The 22,813-nt window shown below is 41.6% G+C and overlaps 1 protein-coding gene across 5 annotated transcripts in view; it reads left to right on the top strand.

Moving 5' to 3' along the window:
* Window positions 1-7,111: 7,111 nt before the first annotated feature.
* LOC124797809 (homeotic protein spalt-major-like) overlaps window positions 7,112-22,813 on the top strand; it is a 545,966-nt gene continuing 530,264 nt past the window's right edge. For 3 of the 5 annotated variants that reach the window (XM_047260830.1, XM_047260832.1, XM_047260829.1), the window contains exon 1: window positions 7,368-7,488. In XM_047260830.1, the coding sequence (XP_047116786.1) occupies window positions 7,419-7,488 (70 nt within the window). In that variant the 5' untranslated portion in view covers window positions 7,368-7,418. Of the gene's footprint in view, window positions 7,489-22,813 lie in introns of all 5 variants that reach the window. The other 2 variants (XM_047260833.1, XM_047260831.1) reach the window with 2 other exon arrangements.

Genomic DNA, 22,813 nt, shown 5'->3' with positions numbered 1-22,813 from the left:
GAAGAGATTGAGCCGGCAGACTCATGAAGATAGTTCATGTCTATCCCTACTAACAAAGTTTCAAGAGCTGGCTATAAATGATGATACCATGAAAATATTACAACACTTTACGTACCGCTCGCTTAAGGATTGTGACGACGAGATTACATTAATTACAGGACACACGGAGGCATTTAAACAATCACTCTTCCCGTGCTCCATACATGAGCGGAACGAGAAGAACTCTAAAAACTGGTGCATGGGACGCCCCTCTGTCACGCAGTTCACAATGCTTTGCAGAGTACAAGTGTAGATGCGGATAACCAGTCAGTCCAAAAAGTTTCGAGATTAGAGTAGTGAAAAATATAGAGAAGGTTTAGATGGAGTTTTTAATGTTTCGGGCGTTCTCTATACTTTCGCCCCACTTAAGTAATACGCACAGAATGTCCATAAAAGCATATGAAACTGTTATAAAAGTCGTTGTTTGGGATAGCGTTCAATTCGCGCTTCACACTGACTTGAATGTCAAAACAATGTCCCTTCATGTCGATCTGTGGTAGGTACGTGGTAATTAACTTTTTTCGGAAAAGAATTTTCCGCGCTTTGGGTTTCAGTCAAGTCGCGACAGGCGTTCGCGCGTCATTGTTTTTCTTCGGAAGGCATCGTGTGCGGAATAAAAAAAATGGTTGAAATGGCTCTGAGCACTACGGGACTTAAAATCTGAGGTCATCAGTCCCCTAGAACTTAGAACTACTAAAACCTAACTAACCTAAGGACATCACACACACCCATGCCCGAGGCAGGATTCGAACCTCTGACCGTAGCGGTCGCGCGGTTCCACACTGAAGCACCTAGAACCGCTCGGACACTTCGGCCGACGCACATCTGTTACTAGTTCACTACTGTTAGTTCAATCTGCCACCGTAGTTAGTACGCTGATGTCGCTTATGCGACAAGAATCAAATCAGTCGTGGAACTTTTTGAATGGACGATGTGTGTTAAGAATGCACCCCTGATAACGAGCGCTTCACGGGAAGACTGTCTGCTTGTACCCCTCTCTGCGAGATTCTATGTGCTATTTTTATTTGCATGGCCAGTCTGAAGGTCTGTACCTAAAGACTGGAAAGTCGCACAAATCACACAAATACCAGGGAAATAAAATAGGAGTAATCCGCTGAATTACACGCCCACATCACTAACATCGAATTACAGTAGGATTTTGGAACACATACTGGGTCAGATCATTATAAACTGCCTCCAGGAAAACGGTCTGTTGACAAATAGACAGCACAGATTCAGGAAATATCGTACTTGTGAAACACAACTGGTTCTTTATCCTCACGAATTAAAGAGGGCTATCGACAGGAGAAGTCAAATTGATTCCATATTTTGAGAAAGCTTCTAATCAAATTGCGTGCCTCAGTTGTGCAATTGGATTGGTAGGTTGCTTTTATGAAAGTTACGGTTCGTAGTAATTGACGGAAAGTCATCGAGTAAAACAGAAGTAATTTCTGGCGTTCCCCAAGGAAGTATTATAGGCCCTCTGCGGTCCCAGATTCACGTCATAGGAGACAGTCTGAGCAGCCCTCTTAGACTGATTTCAAATAGTACTGTCTTTTATCGTCATCAGATGATCAAAACCAATTAAAAATGATTTAGACAACATATATGGTTGTGTGAAATATGGCAGTTCGCTCTAGATAATGAAACGTTGAAGTCATTCACGTGAGTATTAAAAGAAATCCGCTAAATTTCGGTTTCACAATAAACATACAAACCTAAAGGCTGTGAATTTAATTAAGTACCTAGGGGTTACAGTTACCGATGACTTGGAACGATCACATAGATATGTTGTGAGGAAAGCAAACCAAAGACTGTGGTTTGTTAGCAGAACACTAAGAAAGTGCAGTAGGTCAACTAAAGAGACTGCTTTACACCACTCTTCTCCACCCTTTTCTGGAGTGTTGCTTTGCGGTGTGGGATTCGTATCAGATGCGACTGACGGAGGACATTGAAAACGTTCAAAGGAGGGCAGCACGTTTTGTATTATCGCGAAATACGGTAGAGAGTGTTACGGACATGTTACGTGAATTGGGGTGGAAGTTATTAAAACAAAGGCGTTATTCGTTACGGCAGGGTCTTCTCGTAAATTTTCAGTCACCGACTTTCTCCATTGTTAAAAATATTCTGTTGGCGCACCATGATAAAATAAGAGAAATCAGAGCTCTCACTGGCAGATTTAAGTGCTCGTACGAGAGTGGAACGATAGAGAAATACCTTGAAAGTGATTCGATGAACCCTCTGCTACGCATTTAATTGTGATTTACAGAGTAATCAAGTAAATTTCGGTGTAGAATATATACCTAGGAGGGCTGGAGAATATTCGTGGTTTCTGCCATGAAAAACTTCTAAGATGGTTCTAGTGTGCGATGGATATTTTTTATACGTTGCACAAAAAGGAGCACCACTGGATTCAAATAACATGGCACGGATCATATTAGACAGATCAGTAGTTTGGCAGTCATAAGCTGGAATAAGCATCATTCATGATCCTGTTCCAGCAACCACTGGTACGGCTGAATTTGGAGACAGAGGCATACGCCTACCAACAGCCACATCATCAACAATGGTAGACTTCTTTATCTTTCAAAACATCAAGATGTTTGTCTGGTTAGTACAACTGCTGGGAAACGCAGATCAAAGACAACGTACCGCTAATTGGTTCCATTTCTCTGCATTTGTAAAGATAGATATTTACGTGACGTATGTGACGCTTGATTATACAGGGTGTCTCACAGTTAATAGCGAAAAGTGACTTGGGAGAAAGTGTTTGATAATAGGAGCAAAAACATTACTGGGAACATTGCAAACGAGCCATTTGCGAAAAACTGCGAATTTGTGATTTAGAATCACCACTGATTTTGTTATGAAATGTTGTCCTATTTAGTACAAATGGATTTGGAATGCGTCTAATTAGATTCAAATTTTACCTGTAGCCCATGAGTGCGAAATGTGGCACACGAGTAATGCGGTACCGGCACATTTTGCTGCTCGTGTAATGTGATATCTAACGCACCAACATTGATAACATTGTGCATCATATTAAATGCTCCACGCCTCGTTAGGAACACCACGATCCACGGTGTCTTACAAATAAACACTTTTCCAGAGAAGATCCGATCCATATTCGAAAGCTTTTATGCCAGTTTCCTTCCTCCACCAAAACAGTCATTCTTCAATTACCCACATGCGCTGTCGATGGCCAGCACAAACATAAACGTCCTAAACTGGTGCTGTTACCGCGTCGGTAATCTAGACTGTGGCTGACAACCGAGTGCACTATTCTAACCACTGTTCTCATATATTTGTGTATGTTGTCCGTCTCACATCATTGTAAATAATGTTCTGTAACAATGCAAATTGTCATGCTATAATTGCAGTATTGTGCACTGTGAATTGTGTTTTGATCTTTTATTTAACAATGTATGTTGTCCAATAGTTTTTTGTGTGGTTATTTGTAAATCTTCCATTATTTATAGTTACTAATGACCTAGTCCTTGTAAAACAAAACTTGACTTCATGTTCTATACTCGTTTGTACTTTGTCATGTTGTGGCGTTTTTGTTGGCAAATATGTTGCCCCATTACTGTCATTTATGCTTGATATACGGAATGGTACGTACTTACGTGTAAGGACCCTATAAAATAAAAAAATTAATTAATTAATTAAAACATTAAAGAAACATCAAAATGTCAATCAGGACTTCTACATGCACCCATATCTACATCTATACCCTGCAAATCACTGTGAAGTGTATGGCAGAGAGTACGTCCCACTGTCCCAGTTTACAGGCTTTCTCCCGTTGCATTCATGTATGTATCGTGGGAAGAATGACTGCTTACTGCCTCTGTGCGTACAGTAATTACTCTAGTCTTGTCTTTGTGGTTCCTATTGGAGTGATACTTAGAGGGGGGAGGGGGTAGGATGTTCTTAGACTGATCGGTTAAAGCTGGCTCTAGGAACTTCCTAAGCAGGTTTTCACGCTTAGCATTTAAGATCACCTGACCCCAAACCTCTGGATTTTCCTGTCTGGGGTAATCTCGGGAATGAAGTGAAGTGTGTAGAAATCCCTCTGATACAATTGGAACAGCGGATTATACCGTCTCGTCACGATTTACGAGATGATCCGCGGGTTTTCGAATGAATTCGTAGCCCAGTGTATGAAACGAATGCAGTATTGCATCGGAATGCAAGAAAGACTCCTGGAACACTTCTGAGCGTCCCAGCTCACTATCAAAAGTCTATTTAACCACCTTTTTTTAAACTACAGTCTTCTGACCGGTCTGATGCGGCCTGTCACGAACTCATTTCTAGTGCCAAACTCTTTTTATCTCAGAGTAGCAGAGGCGAATCCATAGGCGGCGGGGGATGGGTATGGGGCTGTAGACTTCCCCAGAACTGCACCTGATTCTTCTTAATCTAAAAAAAAGAGAGATACAGAGAGAGAGGAGTAGGAGCAGCAGCAGAAGAAGAAGAGGGCGAATGTTTGCAACATAGCTTTCAGACTTTACAGTCTGCAAATTTTTTTCGCTATTTTAGTCCGTGTTGCAGTAGGAAGACATCTTTGTTTACACTAGAGGAATAGCAGATAGCACAGTGACACGAAATTTCTATGAGACCAGCCCATCCTTCCATTTTCCCTCCCCCGCCGCAGACCAAAATCCTGGGTTCGACTATCCGACGTCCTTAATTATGTTTTGTATATATTCCAACCTCTGTCGTCCCTTACAGTTTCTACCTTTTACAGCTCTCTCAATTATCGTGGATGTCATTCCTTTTAACGTTTCTTATTAGCGGCGAGATATTGTTATCGAAAAATCGACTGCCACTGGAAATTGGCTCGAATTCAGATACTGATTTAATGTTATCTGAATAAAAACACGCGTCTCGGTTATATAGCTCACCAAAATGATTTTGTTCTTCCAAGCACAGAAACGGAGCGTTTTCTATCCTGTTGCATTTAGAAAAAAGGGGAAACCCTTCCTTTTGTCAACGTCATAGCTTACCGCTAAATACACATATACGGCCATTTTTCTTCCTGTCAACAGTAAAGCAAACGCTTCCATCTTCTCCCATTTATGTTGCTTCCTCGTTTCGATCCTCAGTCACACCGTTGTCTCTGCGCCTCCCTTCGTTCCCCGCTTTACTATCAGGCTCCTATTTCTCTCCCTCTGCCACCCCTTCTGCAACGTCCATTCCTGCCACTGCACTTAGCTTAAATTTAGGTGATTGTAATTTTACGATTTTAAACATGGTTGACGTCAACAACCATAAATAAATTTTAAATAAATATAGTATACAGCCAAAAGTTTGCATAAGTTTATTGTTAAAAACCTCGTAGACAAACATCGTTGTAATCATATAGCTTACATCTCAGCTATTGCTCTATCCAGTCGTTTACCAAGTTTTCTACGTAGTCTTAGATCTGTAACAACGTAGTCTTTTGACAGGATAGAAGCACATCATCCTCTGGCGACAAATGCCTTCAGCGGAAGATAAGGAAGAGAAAACTTTTCGAAATGCTGCTGCCAAGCGGCTGAAGAGGCGAAAAACAACCTTGATTGTAATTTACCTTTGCTTCTCTGCTTCTCATTAACTTCCTACTGTAGTTACTATGGCTTTCCACTGTTCATGTTATATTCGTCTTGTGACAGAAGCTAATGTTTAGTTCTGATGTAGAATTACAGAAATACGCTTCTGCTTCGAGCAAACTTTGCTCAAAGCAGAACCGTATTTCCATAATTCGTATCATAGTTACACGTAAGTATAGTGTACCATATTAAACATAAATCCTTCTACGACGGCTTTGTCTTTATGTGAAAATTGTGGTTCTGATCCTGCCAAGATAAACAAATAAATAAATAAACAATACGCAACGTACGTGCATCTCTTCTGTAAGAATATCACTGAAACTTGTCACTAACGAGTGGTCCTTTCTAGCCCCCAGGTGGGCGCGCCGTTTTTTAGAACAAGAGCGGCCGCGCGGCGTATGAACGATAACACAAACTTACATTATATGAGCTAAATCACTGTTTAGTTAAACAGTAATAAAATACTCTTTCATTATATCACTCTGTTGCCGCGTACAAGTGTTAACCCACACTAATGACGCACTCGGAGCATTAAAGAGCGCACTTGTATCAGATCCCTGTCAGCTGTTTATTTGATAACTAATCATCTCGTACACTACTGCCTCAGTGTAAGGTTGTGTTGCTAGCTCGGTATCTGGGCGATTTTCTTGCGCGGATAGTAATTTCTTCTCGCCTAGATCGCTGCTTATTTTATGTCATTGCATCTCACTTGGAGTATGACAACACAAGTGATCACTGTGTTAGATGAAGTAGTAATGCAGGAATACTTACGGGCTCGAAATTGTAAGACAATATTGGAATGGTACAAAAACTGTTTTTTTAGTGGCGCGCATTTCATACTTAAGCGCGCCCGCTCGAAGGTTGACCTACACGCAAACTTTTCATTAAGAAAAGAAGTCAAGGCGACTGGTTTCTGTTCCTTGTAGAATTTGGGAGCCGTGGCACTTGGCGCCGGCGGGCTGTTTGAATGAGAAAGCACACAGGTCAGCTAACCTGCACCCCTTTCCCCCTCCCGCGGACACAGCTTCCCCCACCAGGACGCCAGTGGCCGCCCCTCCCGGCCCCTTCCACGACAAGACACGCCCGCGTGGTCAGCCCGGCGCGCGGCTCCCTGCGACGACTCGCGCGCCGCCCAGCGGCCGGCGCCTCAACGAACGGGCCCGAGAGCGGCCGAGCCGCGCCGAGTGTTCACGAGGCTCGGCGGTGACGGCGCGGCTGTCGGGCGTCAGAGGCGCACGCAACTGCGAGCCCACAGGACACGGGAGCAGAACAGAGCAGGCGCGGCCCGGAGGCCACGGCGACGCACACCCGACCCAGCGCCCCCGCGACGCCGACGCCGGCGGCCGGCCGCACGGCACCGCAGCCGCCGCGGCGCGCGCCACTCGCCACCGGACACTGTAGCGCGACGCTGCGCGCCCGACGTGCCGATATAAATCAGGTGGGGGAGTGACGGAGAAAACGAGTGAGAGACAGAGAGAGAGAGGCGCGGACAAGGACAGAGAGAGAGAGAGAGGTAGCGAAGGTCCGAGGGAGGGGGCCGGACACGACGGCGACGACGCTACAGCAGCCGCCGTCGCCGAGTTGGACGACGACGGACGGCGTGGCGCAGGACAGGCGGCGTGGCCGCGCGCGAACTGTGTTGTCCCGGCGACGCGCCCACGCAGCGAGTGACGCCGGCGCGCGCGCCCGCTGGGGGGTGTGACACGGCGGCTGACAGCCCCGGAGGACCTTCCGACGCCGACGCCGAAGCCGACGCCGGCAGCGCCCCGGCAGCGCCGCGCTGAGGACATGTCGCGCCGCAAGCAGGCGCGGCCCAGCCGACACCTCGAGGCCGACGCCGAGGACGCGCTCGCCAGCGGTAAGTACCGGACACGGACGCCGGGCGTCGGCGCCGCAGCCGCCGCCGCCGCCACGCCACCAGCCGTGCCAGCGAGTGCCTCGTGCAGTGCCCATGTGTCGTGAAGTTCCACCAGTGTGTCGCTACAGAGTCCGCGCACGATAAAAATTCCGGCGTGCAAAACACGCCCCCTTGTTGGCAGTGTGTCCCTCCCTCACCCTCTCCAGTACACCGATCCGCCTACCCGCCGCGCAGAAATTAACGCGCGACTTCCCCGTGCAATAGCCTTTACTTTACATCGGACATTACCATATATTTATGAGTTATTAGAGACTCCCTCGCAGACTTTCACCGATGAAATCTGCAGGCTTTTCAGCCGCGTACCAGCAACGTTTCCACTAGTTTCCTACTCGTAATCTTTCGCTGGAGGTACTCTTGGCCAGAAGATGATGAGCGAGAATCCTGCCGAGATGATTAACTTGTTACAGGGTTGATAACCGTAGAAAATTTGGTAAACATAACTATGTTTTCGTTCAGACATAGCAAAGACTGAAGTATACACTATATGATTACGCAGCAGACATGCGTTACCAGTGATATTTTGATCTTACGTAGTCATGCGATCAGTATTCGTGATTGTTACGCTCCGTTATCAGACGCTGTTTTGGTTCTTAGTTCGTCTACAAGAGTCGGAGGTGTATTTCGTTGAAAAGTGCCTCTGTTATAGTATTTACGATACATTAATTCCTACCCCAACAAAGGCAGAAACCAAAGAAAATAATAAGAAATAATAGCGATTGTATTTCATGACTTGTTAACCCAGGGACGAAAATTTCTTATCCTGCTGTTCAGAAAGACGTTTGTTAGAATATTTTAACACAAGGGCTTTAACAAATATTATCCATTTGCGGTGTTTAGCTTTCTCAGGACGAAAGTTGCGAAAGAAAGCCCACAATAAAATATAATTTTGCACTCATGCGGATCAGTACCTGTCTGGGGCGAATTAACGAAATATTTTTCAGTCTATGCCCCTGGAAGTATATACATTAATAGTGTTCTTGCCGTCATAGCGAAAAATTTCTGAGAAATGTTTTATGACACCATGAGTTGTATGTTTACGTCCTAGTCAGTGTTGGTTTTATCTTGTCATTTCCTCTTCAGTCAAAATAATGAAATTAAACGAAAAATGTTTTCGTATTATAATCAGTGACTATTACTGCGATGCAGAACTCATGAAATCGAAAGCTATTTGATACGTTCCCCGCATTTTCAAAGTATCGGAGCGGAGGAAATGGATGAAATGTCAACAAATGTAAATTGATCACAAAAAAAGAAAAAAAATCAGGCGATGCTCTTGCAAACGATTAATACAGATAACTATCGTAAGCTCTATAAATGTTCCGAGAAAATGTTCCTTGAAATGTGTGTCAAACGTTTCTTCATACTAATAACGACTGTGGTCTTCTACTCAAATGTTTGCATTACCTCTGACATATTGTAATCAACTAAAATTCATCGTATTCTCTGTTGCTATATTCTCCGTGACGTTACGCGCAGGAAATAAGTTGTAAAACCTCAAAATCACACTATTGATGTTAAATACCGCAAAACGGAAATGAGTTTCATTTCGAGTCACAATACGGAGTCTTCCAGTGAGTAATTATGGGTATTCTGTACATTTTAAGAACGAAATCGGCAATGAAAAATAAGTATTTGCTTACTCTGAAAGGATTTAATGCTTCTACTCTGAAGGCGCTACAGGTACGGTCGTTCGAATGTGAATTAGAACATCGCGCTTTTCGAACACCGCTGTTACTCTCGCTGGGGGTGTCATCTTAGGTTTGTCGAGAAGATAACCAATTCAACAACTGCCAATGCTCGAGTGAATAAAATTGACTGTCGGATACCAGAGTAGCGATAACCGGACGATGTAAATCGAAGTGCCCTACCTCTGTTTCTTTCCAGGAAACACATGCTTCGCTACTGACAGGGCACTAAGTAATAGCAGTTTGACAGTTGATGAGGAGAGAGTAAAATGTTTTGATTTATTGTTTTTTGAAAAGGTAATTACGTTTTTGTACTAAGTCATTCATCTATATCAGCGGTTGACTTCTATGCTACCACAAGAATGGTTGCTATAAAATCGCCACCTTAACTGTGGAGTCGCTTTCTCATTGTTTGTTTGACTTTATTTTACAATATTTCCGGTTTTTTATAGATTGTTTCAGTTTGCTTGCAAGAGTGTGATTAACAATCTAGATTTCAATACTCTTTACAGGGGCTGTAAAGAGTAGCAATGCTAAAAAATAAATAAACAAATAAAAAATTAGTAATTTATTGCTATCGACCACATAGAAATTTGTTTTTGTCCTACAAGAACGGTCCAGTTATAAATTGAATCGAAATCACTTGTATGAAAATAAAATCAACTTGGATTTTTCATAATTGTTGCAAAAAATGATTCGTCGTCATAGTGCAGTGAAACCTTGGTTAGAAACGTGAACTCGGGATTTTGAACTAAATTTCCTTATTCTTAGATCTATGATGAGAAAGTCATTACGGAAATAAAAAGAGACATCACCAACTCTGACTGAACAATAATTCCTGACATACCGTTGAAATTGATTACCATAACGCAGAATACTTTCATACCACTCTGTGGATATTAGAAAGTGTGCGGAAGTTGGATATTTGACAACACACTTCGCAAAACATTCATCATAGACTTAGCTTTCTCCAGCGACATGTCTGAAATACTGTAGTGAAATTCTCATAGTGACATACTACCGCACCACGTGATAAAATAAGAAAAATAGTGTTTGACATGTAATACGCATGAGTGCATCATGTTTTTACGTGGGAATGGTTGCTTGTCTCCTTACATGCAATTAACCCGTTATTTTAGTGCGTGGCTTTGCGGAACTAATACGGTTGAGTAAAATAAACCAGTTCTATATACTGAGACAAAATGTCTTGAATGCCGAGGAAAGTTCGAGGGATTTTTCCCCCTATTAACTGTTGTAGTTGGGTCACATACTTGCACAGTATCTATATGATGAAGAAACTGCGTCTAGATACTAAAGTAGTGGATGTTTCTCTGTCCTATTTCGATTTCTTTTATGCAGAAAAAACGTAACTACATATGTTGGAAGTATTATACGTGTGTCACAAGGTGTGAATTCCTACCGCTTTAAAAAAAATCTTTGTCTGAAGGCCTGCAAACAATTTAAAAATGTGCATTAGTGGATTCCAAGAGAGATCGACTACAGGTGACCTCTCGTGTTCAGAATTCGTAATTAATCTTTTATGTCCCTGCAAACGTTTGCTAAATGTTTTGCAATACGCTTCGGTAATGCGGACGCGCATTCGTGCGGTACTAATACCCAAAGATTATTTTTAATGATTAAAAAAATATACCGTGCGTTTACCTTAGCCAGTCATTGTGGTTTTATATAGCACTTAGCAATAATGGAATTTCCACTAAAAAAAAAAAAAACTGGCGCTTCGCAGATTCTATTGTCGCAGTTCAGGACTAGCATACATTCTGCTGACGGCCCTTAGCGCTTATTCTGCGTTATCTAACTTGCCAAATAGAGATGATGGTCAAAATACTCTTCAAACGCCATTACTTACTTGATTACGCTTAATTTTATCCATATAAAATGCTATTAAATTTGTCTTAGACTCTGTGAAAATGAATGTAGACGTTTGGTCAATATTTTTATTTTTTTCCTTAAGACAGAGAATACTCTGGAAGCGTCAGTAGTGTCATATAAACTTTTTCTTTCTTCAGTCCAATCCAGAATCAGAACTTTTTTTGCATTTGTGGTAATTAGTGTTTCTATCACTATCAGCAAATCGTCATGAGCGAGTGCATTCACATCAGGTCTTCCATGTCTGTGGTTTACTATTGCATTCCTTCGAATGCAGCTCTTTTCGACTCTTAATGTAGCCAGAGGTTCCTCTGTTTCTTTCTCCATTTGTCTAATATTCACTTTACGTATTCTACCATTTTTAGATACCGTTCTTAGAATTTTCACTTTTTACTTTCTGCTGATTTTGCTCTCGTGTGTTATTAATGGTACTCTTCTCTCTTAGGCAACAATGCCCTTATTTTTCTTTACCTCTGCGTTGTGTCTTTTTTATCTAGTCTAGAACTCGATGAACTATACTCAAAATAATTGAATACGTCTGTTCTGTTCTCTATTTAAAAGATAAAAAGCGCGAAGTATGAGTCAACAGAATGCGTTTACTCGCTTGAAGTACGGTGTTACATTGTTCTCTAATCGGCACATACATGGCAGCGCGTTTCAGAATCATAACCATATATGCGAAAACCTCAATTTGTTTTCCTCGTTTTCAGCGAGCAATAAAGCGCTCAAAAATCGAAATTTCTAGAGCTAGTCGTCTTTCAAGACGCCCCAGTAGTTTTGCATTCACGTCAAAAATTATTTTGTATTTTGAAATGATGCAGTTTCCTTGATATGCACCTCGACGTTCCGATGTCGACCCGAGGGGATAAATCCTAGGAAAAATATGCCGCAGGTTGTAGATCCAACGAGCCATAACATTCAGTCGTGATGTTGTTATCAGAGATTACGTTAGTATCATTGCGATAATCTATGTCAAGAGAGAAAACACGTGAATTAATCAGAGCTTGATTCCCAAGTCACGGAATAGATTACAGAAGATACCTGCAAAATACAAGTTCCGTTCGATTCCTTAATCAGTATCTACGCCATATCTTAATTAATATTTTATTCACTTTTAGAACATTTTTTTTTTCGTATTAGTTCGGTTACTTTTCGTGGTTTTGTAGTTGTCTTACTCTGAGTACACATGTCACTCCTTGAAAACACTGTACATATCGTTTACCACTGACATGTGAATATCTCAAGCACTAGCTTCATAAAACACAATATTTGTGTCCTGACTATGAAACAAAGAATGGTCATTAGAACAGGCGAAAGATTAAAGTTTACTGTATCCCGACTAAAGCGAGGTTATCTTCCTGTGTTCACGAAATGAATCACATAAAATTCTAGACATCACGATAGTTTTGTGGGCAAAATATAACTTTTTTCTGACAGGCGAAACCTAATGAATGTTGCACGCAGGATTCACTGCTTACAGCTGTAGATTCGACTTCCAGGTCGTTAATCAAGACCCAAATTGCACTTTGTTTCGGTTCAGCATGTTTCATCATTTTACTGCTGTAAGTTTTCATGTGTAACATTTACAATACCTTCCTTGCAACCCTAGCAGTTTTTCGACACATGAACGTTCGTTAAAATTTTGCTGTCTCGTCTTGTGTCTTGTTTCCGTTCGCGTTTATCATTGTTGACCATGTCTACACTCGTTTTCCGACGTAATGTATTTGATGTGCATCACACAGTTTCATGTCTTTATTCGTACATGATAAATAAATACAAATGTTTCATTTGAATTAATATTAAACTGCAACCACAAAACCACTTAATACAATACTTGTCAGTGAGCATTGAATGTGAAATGAAAAGGGAAAAAATCCCTTGTTTTCGTTTCTGTATAATTTATGAAAATAATACCACTGAAAATACCAATGACAGCTTTTGTTTCATACAATTAACGTAAGAAGAACGTAGGCTAAAAAAAATAATTATTGAGTCATTTATATTTCACCGTAATCGCATAACAGTGCAGGGTTTGTGAGTACAACTTTTTGCAAAACACCATTATTCTTACTCATGTTTCAGACTTGTCTCATCTTGGCTGGTTTTTAAAAATGAAAATACTGAAAATGCAGAAAAAAGATAGCGGTTTACAATACTTTGCGGCAGTCAGATGTAGTGACCGAGCTTTGCTGTGCATGGACTGTGAAACTTCGTATTTTCTCTTGACGAAGCCAGCTCGGATGATGGCAAAGTGATTAATGCTGAGTAGAATTCGTAGATGTACACACCCCATGAAGTACAGATCTTCATGCAAAATAGAAGAAAATGAAATGAAACAACTGATGTACGAATTGTCATGAGATGATGTCAACCACGCGAACACTCGAAAAATAATTTCTATCAAAAGAGGAACGAACTGTGTAGCATTAGGCTATGTACAACAATAACAGATGCAGTGCTCAGCGTTCATTCGTCTTTCTCTTGTCGGTGAAAACATTAATTATTCTGCAATCGTCTTTCGATGTGATGAAAGGTGTCTTCACCCATAACTTGCAGGTAGTGTCCCAGTTACGTTCCCTCACAGATAAATTTCTAACATTACCATGTAACACTGGTTCGGCGACTTTATAAATAAGAAATGGAAATCGAACGAATCGAAAGGCAGATTTTCATATTGCACTCTACCGCTGAATGGCCTCTTATCATGCGGCAGCAAATTGTTGAAGGTGCCGTTTCTCCATTGTGGAAATTGAGGTTTATGTGAGACCTAATATCTTTTAATGAATTACACACAGTTCGGTGTTTAATAGATTGTTTACTCATTGAAAAAGCGCGTTGCCTTAAGATATCGCGATGTCCTCACCAGGTCTCTTTTCATTGCCTCACATTAATTCTTCATATCTTCATGCATATACACTGTCGTCATACGGAGTTATTTGTGGTTGTATGACACTGTGCACCGCGTATTATCCTCAGCTTACGTAAAAGTGCGCAACAGATACGTTTGGAGACTACTGCGTGAATGTAAACCAGTAACGTGAGGCAATAACAAGTCATTCGGGGACGGCGACGTGCTGACGAAATGGATCATACCAGTGTAATTATTAAATGGCGGTCGAAGGAGCAAACGGTGATTGTAGTAATATAATAGCAGCTACCGTTGCACAATGGTTTGGCGACGCAGTAGGTTCTGGTTAGCGTCTAATCTTTTACACATGTCTCACGGAATGTTATTATTATTATTTTTTTTTTCATACGTTGGATAATTTTTGCTTCTAGTCCCTATGTGTACGTCATAATCAGATGGTTGTGTGATACTTGAACAAAGAGCTGCACGTTGTATGTTTGGATTTGTTCTACACCTACAACTGCAGCCTTCAAGCTATCGTGCGATGCGTGGCGGAGGGCACCAATTTCATTTGTGAATGGTAGTTGAAAGAATAAGTGTCGATATAACGATATAAGTCTCAGGATAAGATCAAATGTCTCTAATTTTCCCGGCGTAGCAGTTACGCGAGATATTTATATAAATTCATATGCTTCTTGACTCATATTAGTCGCAATGTGGGAACTCTGTGATGCACAACGCTTTTGTTATAGCATCTCCCACTGAGTTTGTGGAATATTGTTGTGACACTCTCTAGCTGACTAAATAAATCCTCAACGAATCGCGCAGCTCTTGTTTGAATCTCTCCCGTCTCTTGTGTTAGTCAAATTTGAACATTTTGCTCAATCTGAAGATCTTAGAGACTGTCTGTCGCAGTGCCAAACTAAGAAAAATAATGTGGAATGTGTGAATACTACCCTGCAAATGTGAAACATTACTGTAAGCCAGTGGTAAGATACCTGAAGATGACAGTGTATTGCCGAGATGCAACGTGCTAATTTGATAAGTATATTTTTAATAACATGGCAGACTGTGTTAAATTTACTGCAAGGCGTGTTAACTGGCGTCTTCGCTAATACATACAAATAGTCAACCACTGTGAAAATTTACGTACTTTACAATACAGAAAAATAAAATCCGCTAGTGTAGGCAGATTGTGTGATACCTAGAGAACAAGGCTCTATGGAAGACAGAGTACGCGCTCTAAGATCTGTAATACACTCCTGAGCGCCTGTTGCTTATTGGCCAGGTGTCAGCTTCTGAACGTTAACTACTCACTCATTCGTTGGCCGAGTATTCCGGGCTAAGGCAGGCGCGCTAGCCGAGTGAGGGAGACTGTGCATGGGTGGCGGATTGTAGGGAAGCGGGAAATTGGTCTCCCGGAAACGAAGCGGTCCAGCAGACTCCAGGAGGCGTCTGTTGGCGGGGGAGGGTAACAGGTGGCGCCACGGCCCGGCGCCGCCGCCATCCGCCTCTGATGGCCGCTTAACCGCTCACCGGCTTCGCGTACGGGTTGCGCGTGTTTTTTTTTTTTTTTTTTTTTAATTCTTTCTTCGATTTCGAAAACCATTTCCTCCATTTCTCACCACTGTTCCACACACAAAGCGGCAGCCAAAGCCTCTTTTGAAATAGGTCATAGGCGTACAGCTCTGACACATCATAGTACCCACACAAGCGGAACTGTGCAACTAAGACTAGGTAGTACAACGGCAGGAACGGGAAGTGAAACTGTGACGCCCAGAACTCGAAGCAGACGTACTTCACAGTTGATGCTTTGCATCCGCTAAAAATGTGCCTCGCAGACCATTTCCCGGGTTGCTTAACATTTTAGGTTTTATTTAACTGCATGTGCAAGTGATCTTGAACCTGTCAGCGGCATTACGATCTGTAAATAAAACTGCGCGGTTATGTTTAATCAAGATTCGCGAGAGCATTGTTAAAAATAAGTGAAATATCTCATAGTAACTAACGTTCTGCTAGAATATGTCTTGGTCAATAGTACGTTGTAAGTAATTCATCACGGTTACAATTTCCATCCAAGTCGCATTAACATCAGCAATGATAAATCTGAGTGTAATAGTCGTACTGCCATATTTCATCTATAGTAAAACAAGGAATTGTAGGCACATTATCATATGAAGTAGCAAACAGCGAAGTAGTAAATAATCATAGGTTGTTAAGTAGCCAATAAAGAAAATATTGTATATTATCCTGTGCAGCTTACGGATATTGACATTTACCTCACCCACGTAGTTTATGCTTTTAGAAGAACCTCTGATAGTTTCAAATCATTGTCGAACAGTAAATAATATTGATAGTGGTGCCAGTTTTCAGTCGGAGCTAATTTCTGTTTCCTAATTATTATGTTATTCTTATCTGATCTTCAACAGTTTCGGATTTGAAATATTAATTGATCAAAGGTTATTCGCTAGATAATAACTGTAATACGATCAATAAAAAATTCTGCAGACGGCTGCTTTGTGCACAGCGAAAAATGTGCCACATTTAGTATCGGGCATCCAATGTTTTAACATAAATGTTTATAAACGCAAACCTGCCTGTTAAGCGACGCATGAAAATGTCTCCAAAGACTATTTCAGCATCTAAAATATTTAAAAAGAAAAGCATTTTCTTATCTGCATTTCTTTCACCCTCCCACTGTCCAAACAAAACGAAAATTTTCGTTAAGTTCGCAGGCGTGAAGATACACTTAACTGCACCTGCAGCTACGAGCAGCTGCACAATTTCGCCAGTGTAAGACAGTAAAACGTCGGTGCCCTTCAGGTAAATGCTACACAAGTGTCTTATTATTTTCTCTCGTTTTAAATAAGTTTGCAATTTAGGGAAACTATTGTTTTAGATCGAAATGTCTACTTAGCGCCAGTACGAACAACAAAAATTAATAAGTTAACCTCAACAAATTTTTAAACCCGGCTGTAGTTTTTCCGGATTGATTAGAATGAGACAGGTCCCAAACCCTTGCCCAGCACCTTCGTATTTCACGAAATATGACATTATCAAACTGGAACATGTGGCCTATTTTGAAAAATACTTCTTTTATCACAATAGTCTTGGCGGATCTATAATAATTTACAGGCTCCTACTTTTGTCATCATCAGAACCAGTAATTTTGTTACGAAAGTGGTATTTTTGTATTATTCCGTCACTTCTGGGCAATTTCAGTTTTTATTTTCGAGGTGACTTTCGCCTTTTTGAGCCATCGTCAGGAAACAATTGTGTAGTGACCATTAGAGACACTAATGCATAGGAAACGAATCATTAGAAACAAATATACAGTCCACACATGCAGAATGTTTGGTCATGACAATAGGTGTGAAATGTCAAATCGAGTGCTCATCACTCATGTAATGCACCAATTATAAATTGTACGACTAATTTAGCACTGCAGTGTGCTGGATCACAATGTGGTGGATCACATGAGAGACGAGTGGTCGGATTGACATTACTCACATAATGTCACGACCAAAGATTCTGTGTGCGTTGACGGCTATCTTTGTTTTTAATGTATAGTTTACATCAGCCGTCAAAGTTGATTCCAATTGAGCAAGACGGGCACCAGGTGACTATTCGGCGTGTTAATTTTCGCAACAAGGCACTGATTCTGAAGATGACTCATGAGAGCGAAAACTGGTAAAAGACACCAGACGCGATCAACACATTTCCAAATAAAAAAATCTATATTTTAAAAATGACCGCAAAACATTTATTTGGATGGTTACAGGTTTCGTTCAGTATTATGACATTCCTCAGATACTCAAGTGCAGTCGACGCTCTTGGAGTCACATCACCTCCTCCGTCCACCGTCTAAGAAACCTACCATAACAAAGGTAAAAATTTTAATAACGATTGTGGTGTTGCTCACGCTACTAAATACTGCATTTTCGGGCAACATCAGTCATATTATGTGGCAGGTGTCATTAGAGCACAGTTGATAGTCATTTCAAGTAATAATGAAAAAACTAGGCACTCATCTTTTTGTGTTTCCCACGCTGGTCTCGTATTATCATGGCTCAATCGTTGAAAATGTAGGTGATTATGATTCCAAGCTCGGATGCAAAGACGCCTAGGTTTTATTCTGCTATATTCAACAGTTATGTAGATGCGCTTCACAAACCATCCTTGAAGATTACACTTTTGCTGGACAATGGTGATGTAAAAAAATAATCAGCACTCCGAAATTAAGTTACACTTCCTTTTAATTGCTTTTATTGCAATATCACGTAAACACAAAACATCACTTGACAATGCAAAACATACTTGAAAACATCTCTCTCACAGTCATTGTTAAAGTTCACATTTTATAAGCGGACTACGTTATGCGTCTTTCCAACATGACGTCTAGCACTTGACTTTTTCAAGGTCCGACTCTCTAACAAGTTAACAACTAACTGATAATCGCTTATGCGCCCAAAAATCAGAGTTATAAGTACGTCAAAGATCATAGTGACAAAAGAAAGAATACACATAACAATAATATATTGCAATAAACATATCGATGTAGCACAAATGAAATCAAGTCTGAATGTTATCTCAGAAATATGTAAACTACTTTATAGAAACACATTAGAATATTACTGGTATCGAGAGGTTCAGATGAGGTGCCGTAATGGTTACGTAATTCAAGTACCATTACAACCGTCACCGCCTACTGTCACGGTATGACGGTCTAAGGATAGTCAAATAGTGATAGAAACTGGCATGACCTTGCGATCAAGACTGTTTGTAATCCGTTTTTGAGCTACTTTCGAACACGTCGCTGTTCCTCCACGAGAAATGTCCTCAAAGATTACTTTTGTATTTCTCGTATGCATCTCCGAGTAACCTGGAATGTTTCTTTGCTGAGGACTAGCATTACCTCAAATCGGTGAAATATCGCGCCTTTCTTGTCCCGTCTGCGAAATTGCTCGCGGCGACTGTTGCCGGTGTGTCGGAGAAAACACCTGATCAGCAAGATACTCCGGCAAGGGCAGCTTGCTCCGCAGGGAGGTGGCTTGTGGGTGCGAGACTTCGGTAGGCGTCCAGCAGCAGGCGCTGGAGGTAAAGACGCTACCAGAGGCTCCAAAGTGACTAAGCGGGGGCCGCGACGGCTCCGCGATACGCGGACAGCGGCGTATTTGTCGTCCGCGGAGGCGGGAAGAGCCGTGAATCACGCACGGCGCGCAGATCGTCGGCGGGCGCTGAGAAATTGCGCACTGTATCCGCCGCCATCTCCGCGCGACCGCCGGCGTCGCCGGCTGGGGACTCCTTCTGCCGCGGTCTAAAATTAAAACTCACTTCCAGCCCATTGTGGCCGCACCTAGGCACCGCCCGGTGCCCATGGCCCGCGTGTACACAGGAAGACCCAGAAAGTTTCTTACCTCATCTTTTCGATGACCGTACTGTGAGACATTGATAACAGCTTCTCTGTCCTTTATTATTAGCTGTAACAAATGCGATGAGGAACGCAGTTACCCTACCTCCTTATACCCAAACCTCTAGATGTCAGACACTTAGATCGGTACCAAATGTTGTGTGTCGATAGAGTATCAAGCAAAACACCGATTTAGTTCGTCCAGTAGAGCGTGAATAGACGGTAATTAAATGTAACAACAGAACTACGAAGCACAGGAAAAGCGTATCTGTGAGTAATTATTTGCAGGTCTCGTGTGGGTGAGTTGGTACTGCGTGAGCTCGTCGTGTCAAAGATTCCTCGTTCAAATCCCACTCACGATAGTTTTTCTTTTTTTAACTGTTTACGTATGAAACTGTTGCATATAATTTACTTGAAATACTTCTTAGTATGCAACCATTATTGCGAAGCCTTTGTTCCTAAATGAATGACACTGTGTGTGGGGTGGAGGGGGGCGTCAGGATTGCATTGATTTTTGAATGTTTAGTGCTTATTATTGATATTATTATTTTGTTTGTTATTACTTCTGTTAGTTTTATTATGTGTATTACTACTACTAGTCCCTTTACTTCCTCACGTGTGATGCAATTGTTTCCTAAATTTTCTGTTCTGATTGTATATTCGGTGAAACTATAAACGTAGTCTATAGGTTTACTACTTTCAAAGAAACGAAGCGAGAGCAGACTTCCAAGAGAACGTTACTGTTAACTCCAACCACCCTTTTCCTTGTCTTAGACATGTCATCCCAAATAACACTTTCACGCATAATACACAAAAAAATTGTCATTATTGGGGTTTGACTCCAGGACCCTTGGTAAGACGATCCAGCGCTCTACCAACTTCCCCACGAAAGCGATGCTAAATTACGACTCACAGGTCTCCATAGGTCTGCTGTTACTTTTAATTAACGATTACGCCCGTTCTGCTGGGCGACAGCATAGTGCGAAGTAGATCGGAGTTTTGGGTAATACTCCGTCGACATACAGCATTTGGTAGCGATCTGAGTCTCTTGACACCTGGAGATTTGAGTGTTAGTCAAGGTGTTTCGGCAATTTTAATACGGGCGGGCAGCACCCAGGAACCAAGGTCCGATACTGTGATGCAATAGAAATACAGGGTGTTTCGAAGATTTCATATTTGAATAACACAGGATTCTCAGGAGCCCAATTAGCGATAATTTTGTTTATTCACTCCGCCAGTTAAATGGAAGTGGGCCTCGTCCGTAATCGAAATTTGATCGAGATCAGTTTCTTTATCCTTGATTTTCTCGAGCATCTGCTAGGCGAATATTTTTCTTTTTGGAGAATTTCCAGTACCTCACTTTTGCGTCACAGCTAATTTGTACGGATGCTCACGCAGAAAATGCCGGATGACACGATGAGTGGACGCCGGCCAAATGTTCATTGTTTGGGCACGTTTTCGTCACGAATGACGAGGGCTTGCCTATACACTTCTACGCACACATTCGATGTTCTCGGGAGTTCGGGCGGTTTTCCGATGGTCGGTTGACTTCCGATTCGATGCACAGGCCGTTGCCCGGAAGTTTCTTGCCCCGGTTCAATATTGTTCCACGAGCTGGAATTGGATATCGCGCCCGCATCTTCAAATGCTCAAATGCTTACTTAAGGCACGCGGCAACCGCGCTAAAGATTCGCTGTAGCCAAAATAGCACTCCTCCACGAACGCACGATGTTGCTTCAGTCCAGTACGACATGGTTACTGACTTGCATATGCGATGAAACGTGACACTCCTTAGTACTAGTAGATGTTGTATCTTGTTTTTTGGCGCGCATTATTCAAACTCGAAATTGTGAAAGCATTGTGAAACACCCTGTACGCTAATGTACATTGCTTTTCTACGTCATTGCCTCCATTACTGAAACACTTGGAGTGTGCTACCAGTTTTCGTCTACTGTCCTTGCAGAATTCTGTCATCCGCTATTAGACTTCGTACAAATTTTGGAAAGTTAAATCCAGAATGCAGTGTGAGTAAGGTCAAAAATCCTCCATCCCATATTTCCCTTGGTTTTCCTACATTAATCGACGCGAATGCCGGGATGATTTCTGTTATAAGACCACAGATGATTCCTGCCCGCTGTCTCTGAACACCTCTGGGTTCGCGATGCGGCAGTAGTAATACTCCAACCTTTCCAACTTTTGCTTTGGAAATCAAGTGTTCTCATTGTGGAACTTATATTCTTACTTATTAGGCACACTAATCAACTGTAGCAATTTCGCAGTTACTTTGGACGGCGACTAATTTTTTTATTGTGGAAATGTGGACGTTGTAAGTCGAACAACCACTGCCACCAATGAATCAATGATCTTGTTTCAAGAGTAGGCGTGTGTGTATAACAGACACGTTTCCTCCGCATGAAAAAATATGCGAGTTGTTACAGGTAATTAAATCGTTATAGCCTGATGAAACTGCGACTGGTTGCCATATTTTTCTCGCCGTTAAGACTCACTCCTTGTCTTCAGCGTCATAGTACACAACGCTGAGTTACTGCTTGTGTCATTCAGAAAAAATGCCCTCTAGCGAAGTACAATACACCAATGGGTTACAACTTTTAAACCGAGCAAACACCATTTGAAGGCTACAATCAAGATAACACCAGAGTGCATATTCGGGAAATATACCGGAATTTGTATTTTGTTGGTCAGTCCAAACTTTGATAGCCTTGTTTTGTGTTCTTCTCCAACATCTCTAAAGTCGCGAGGAGGCGTCCATGGTTGCATATGAAATGCACGAAATGTATGTCTATTACATTAATTTTTGATTCAAAAATTACATTTACATTGTGGGTTATCGAAAATGACACCGTGAATTTTGCACAATGTAATGGTTAGCTACTTACTAACTGGAACACGCCTGCTAATGGATCTTAGCTCACTGCATATCTATTTCCGTTGCTATTACATTGTATCTTACACGTACTGTAGTAAGGGTAACATCATTAACTACATTCATTGGTTTCATTCGTATGCTAGCGGTTTCGGTGTTACAATACACCATCTTCACGCCGCTCTATGATTCTGGGTGAGCTCTTGATAATGGTAGCCACAACCATATCAGCGTTCAGTGTCTCGTAGTTTTATTAATATGCGAACAGAATAATGCCTTTGAAGCATGTCAATAATTGCTTTTACCTACTTAGGAATGGGAACCTAATGAAACTGATACTATTTGCTTTTCGTCATAGTTTGTTACGTAAATTTGGGAAGGACTTTGGTGCTTAAATGAAGAAATAAAAGCAGATTTATTATTTTTCCAATCCTTCGTTCCTTTGGCGATTTATATAGACATATTTCTTAAACATGTTCTGTATACTCACAGAATTCAGTAGTCAATTTACATGTGCTTTCGATGAAACCGCTCCCACAATGACAATTCAT

The sequence above is a fragment of the Schistocerca piceifrons genome, chromosome 5 (genome assembly GCF_021461385.2).
Source record: "Schistocerca piceifrons isolate TAMUIC-IGC-003096 chromosome 5, iqSchPice1.1, whole genome shotgun sequence".
In the NCBI taxonomy this organism is placed as follows: domain Eukaryota; kingdom Metazoa; phylum Arthropoda; class Insecta; order Orthoptera; family Acrididae; genus Schistocerca; species Schistocerca piceifrons.
The sequence above is the reverse complement of the archived record's forward strand: the minus strand, read 5'-3'. Positions and strand labels throughout refer to the sequence as shown.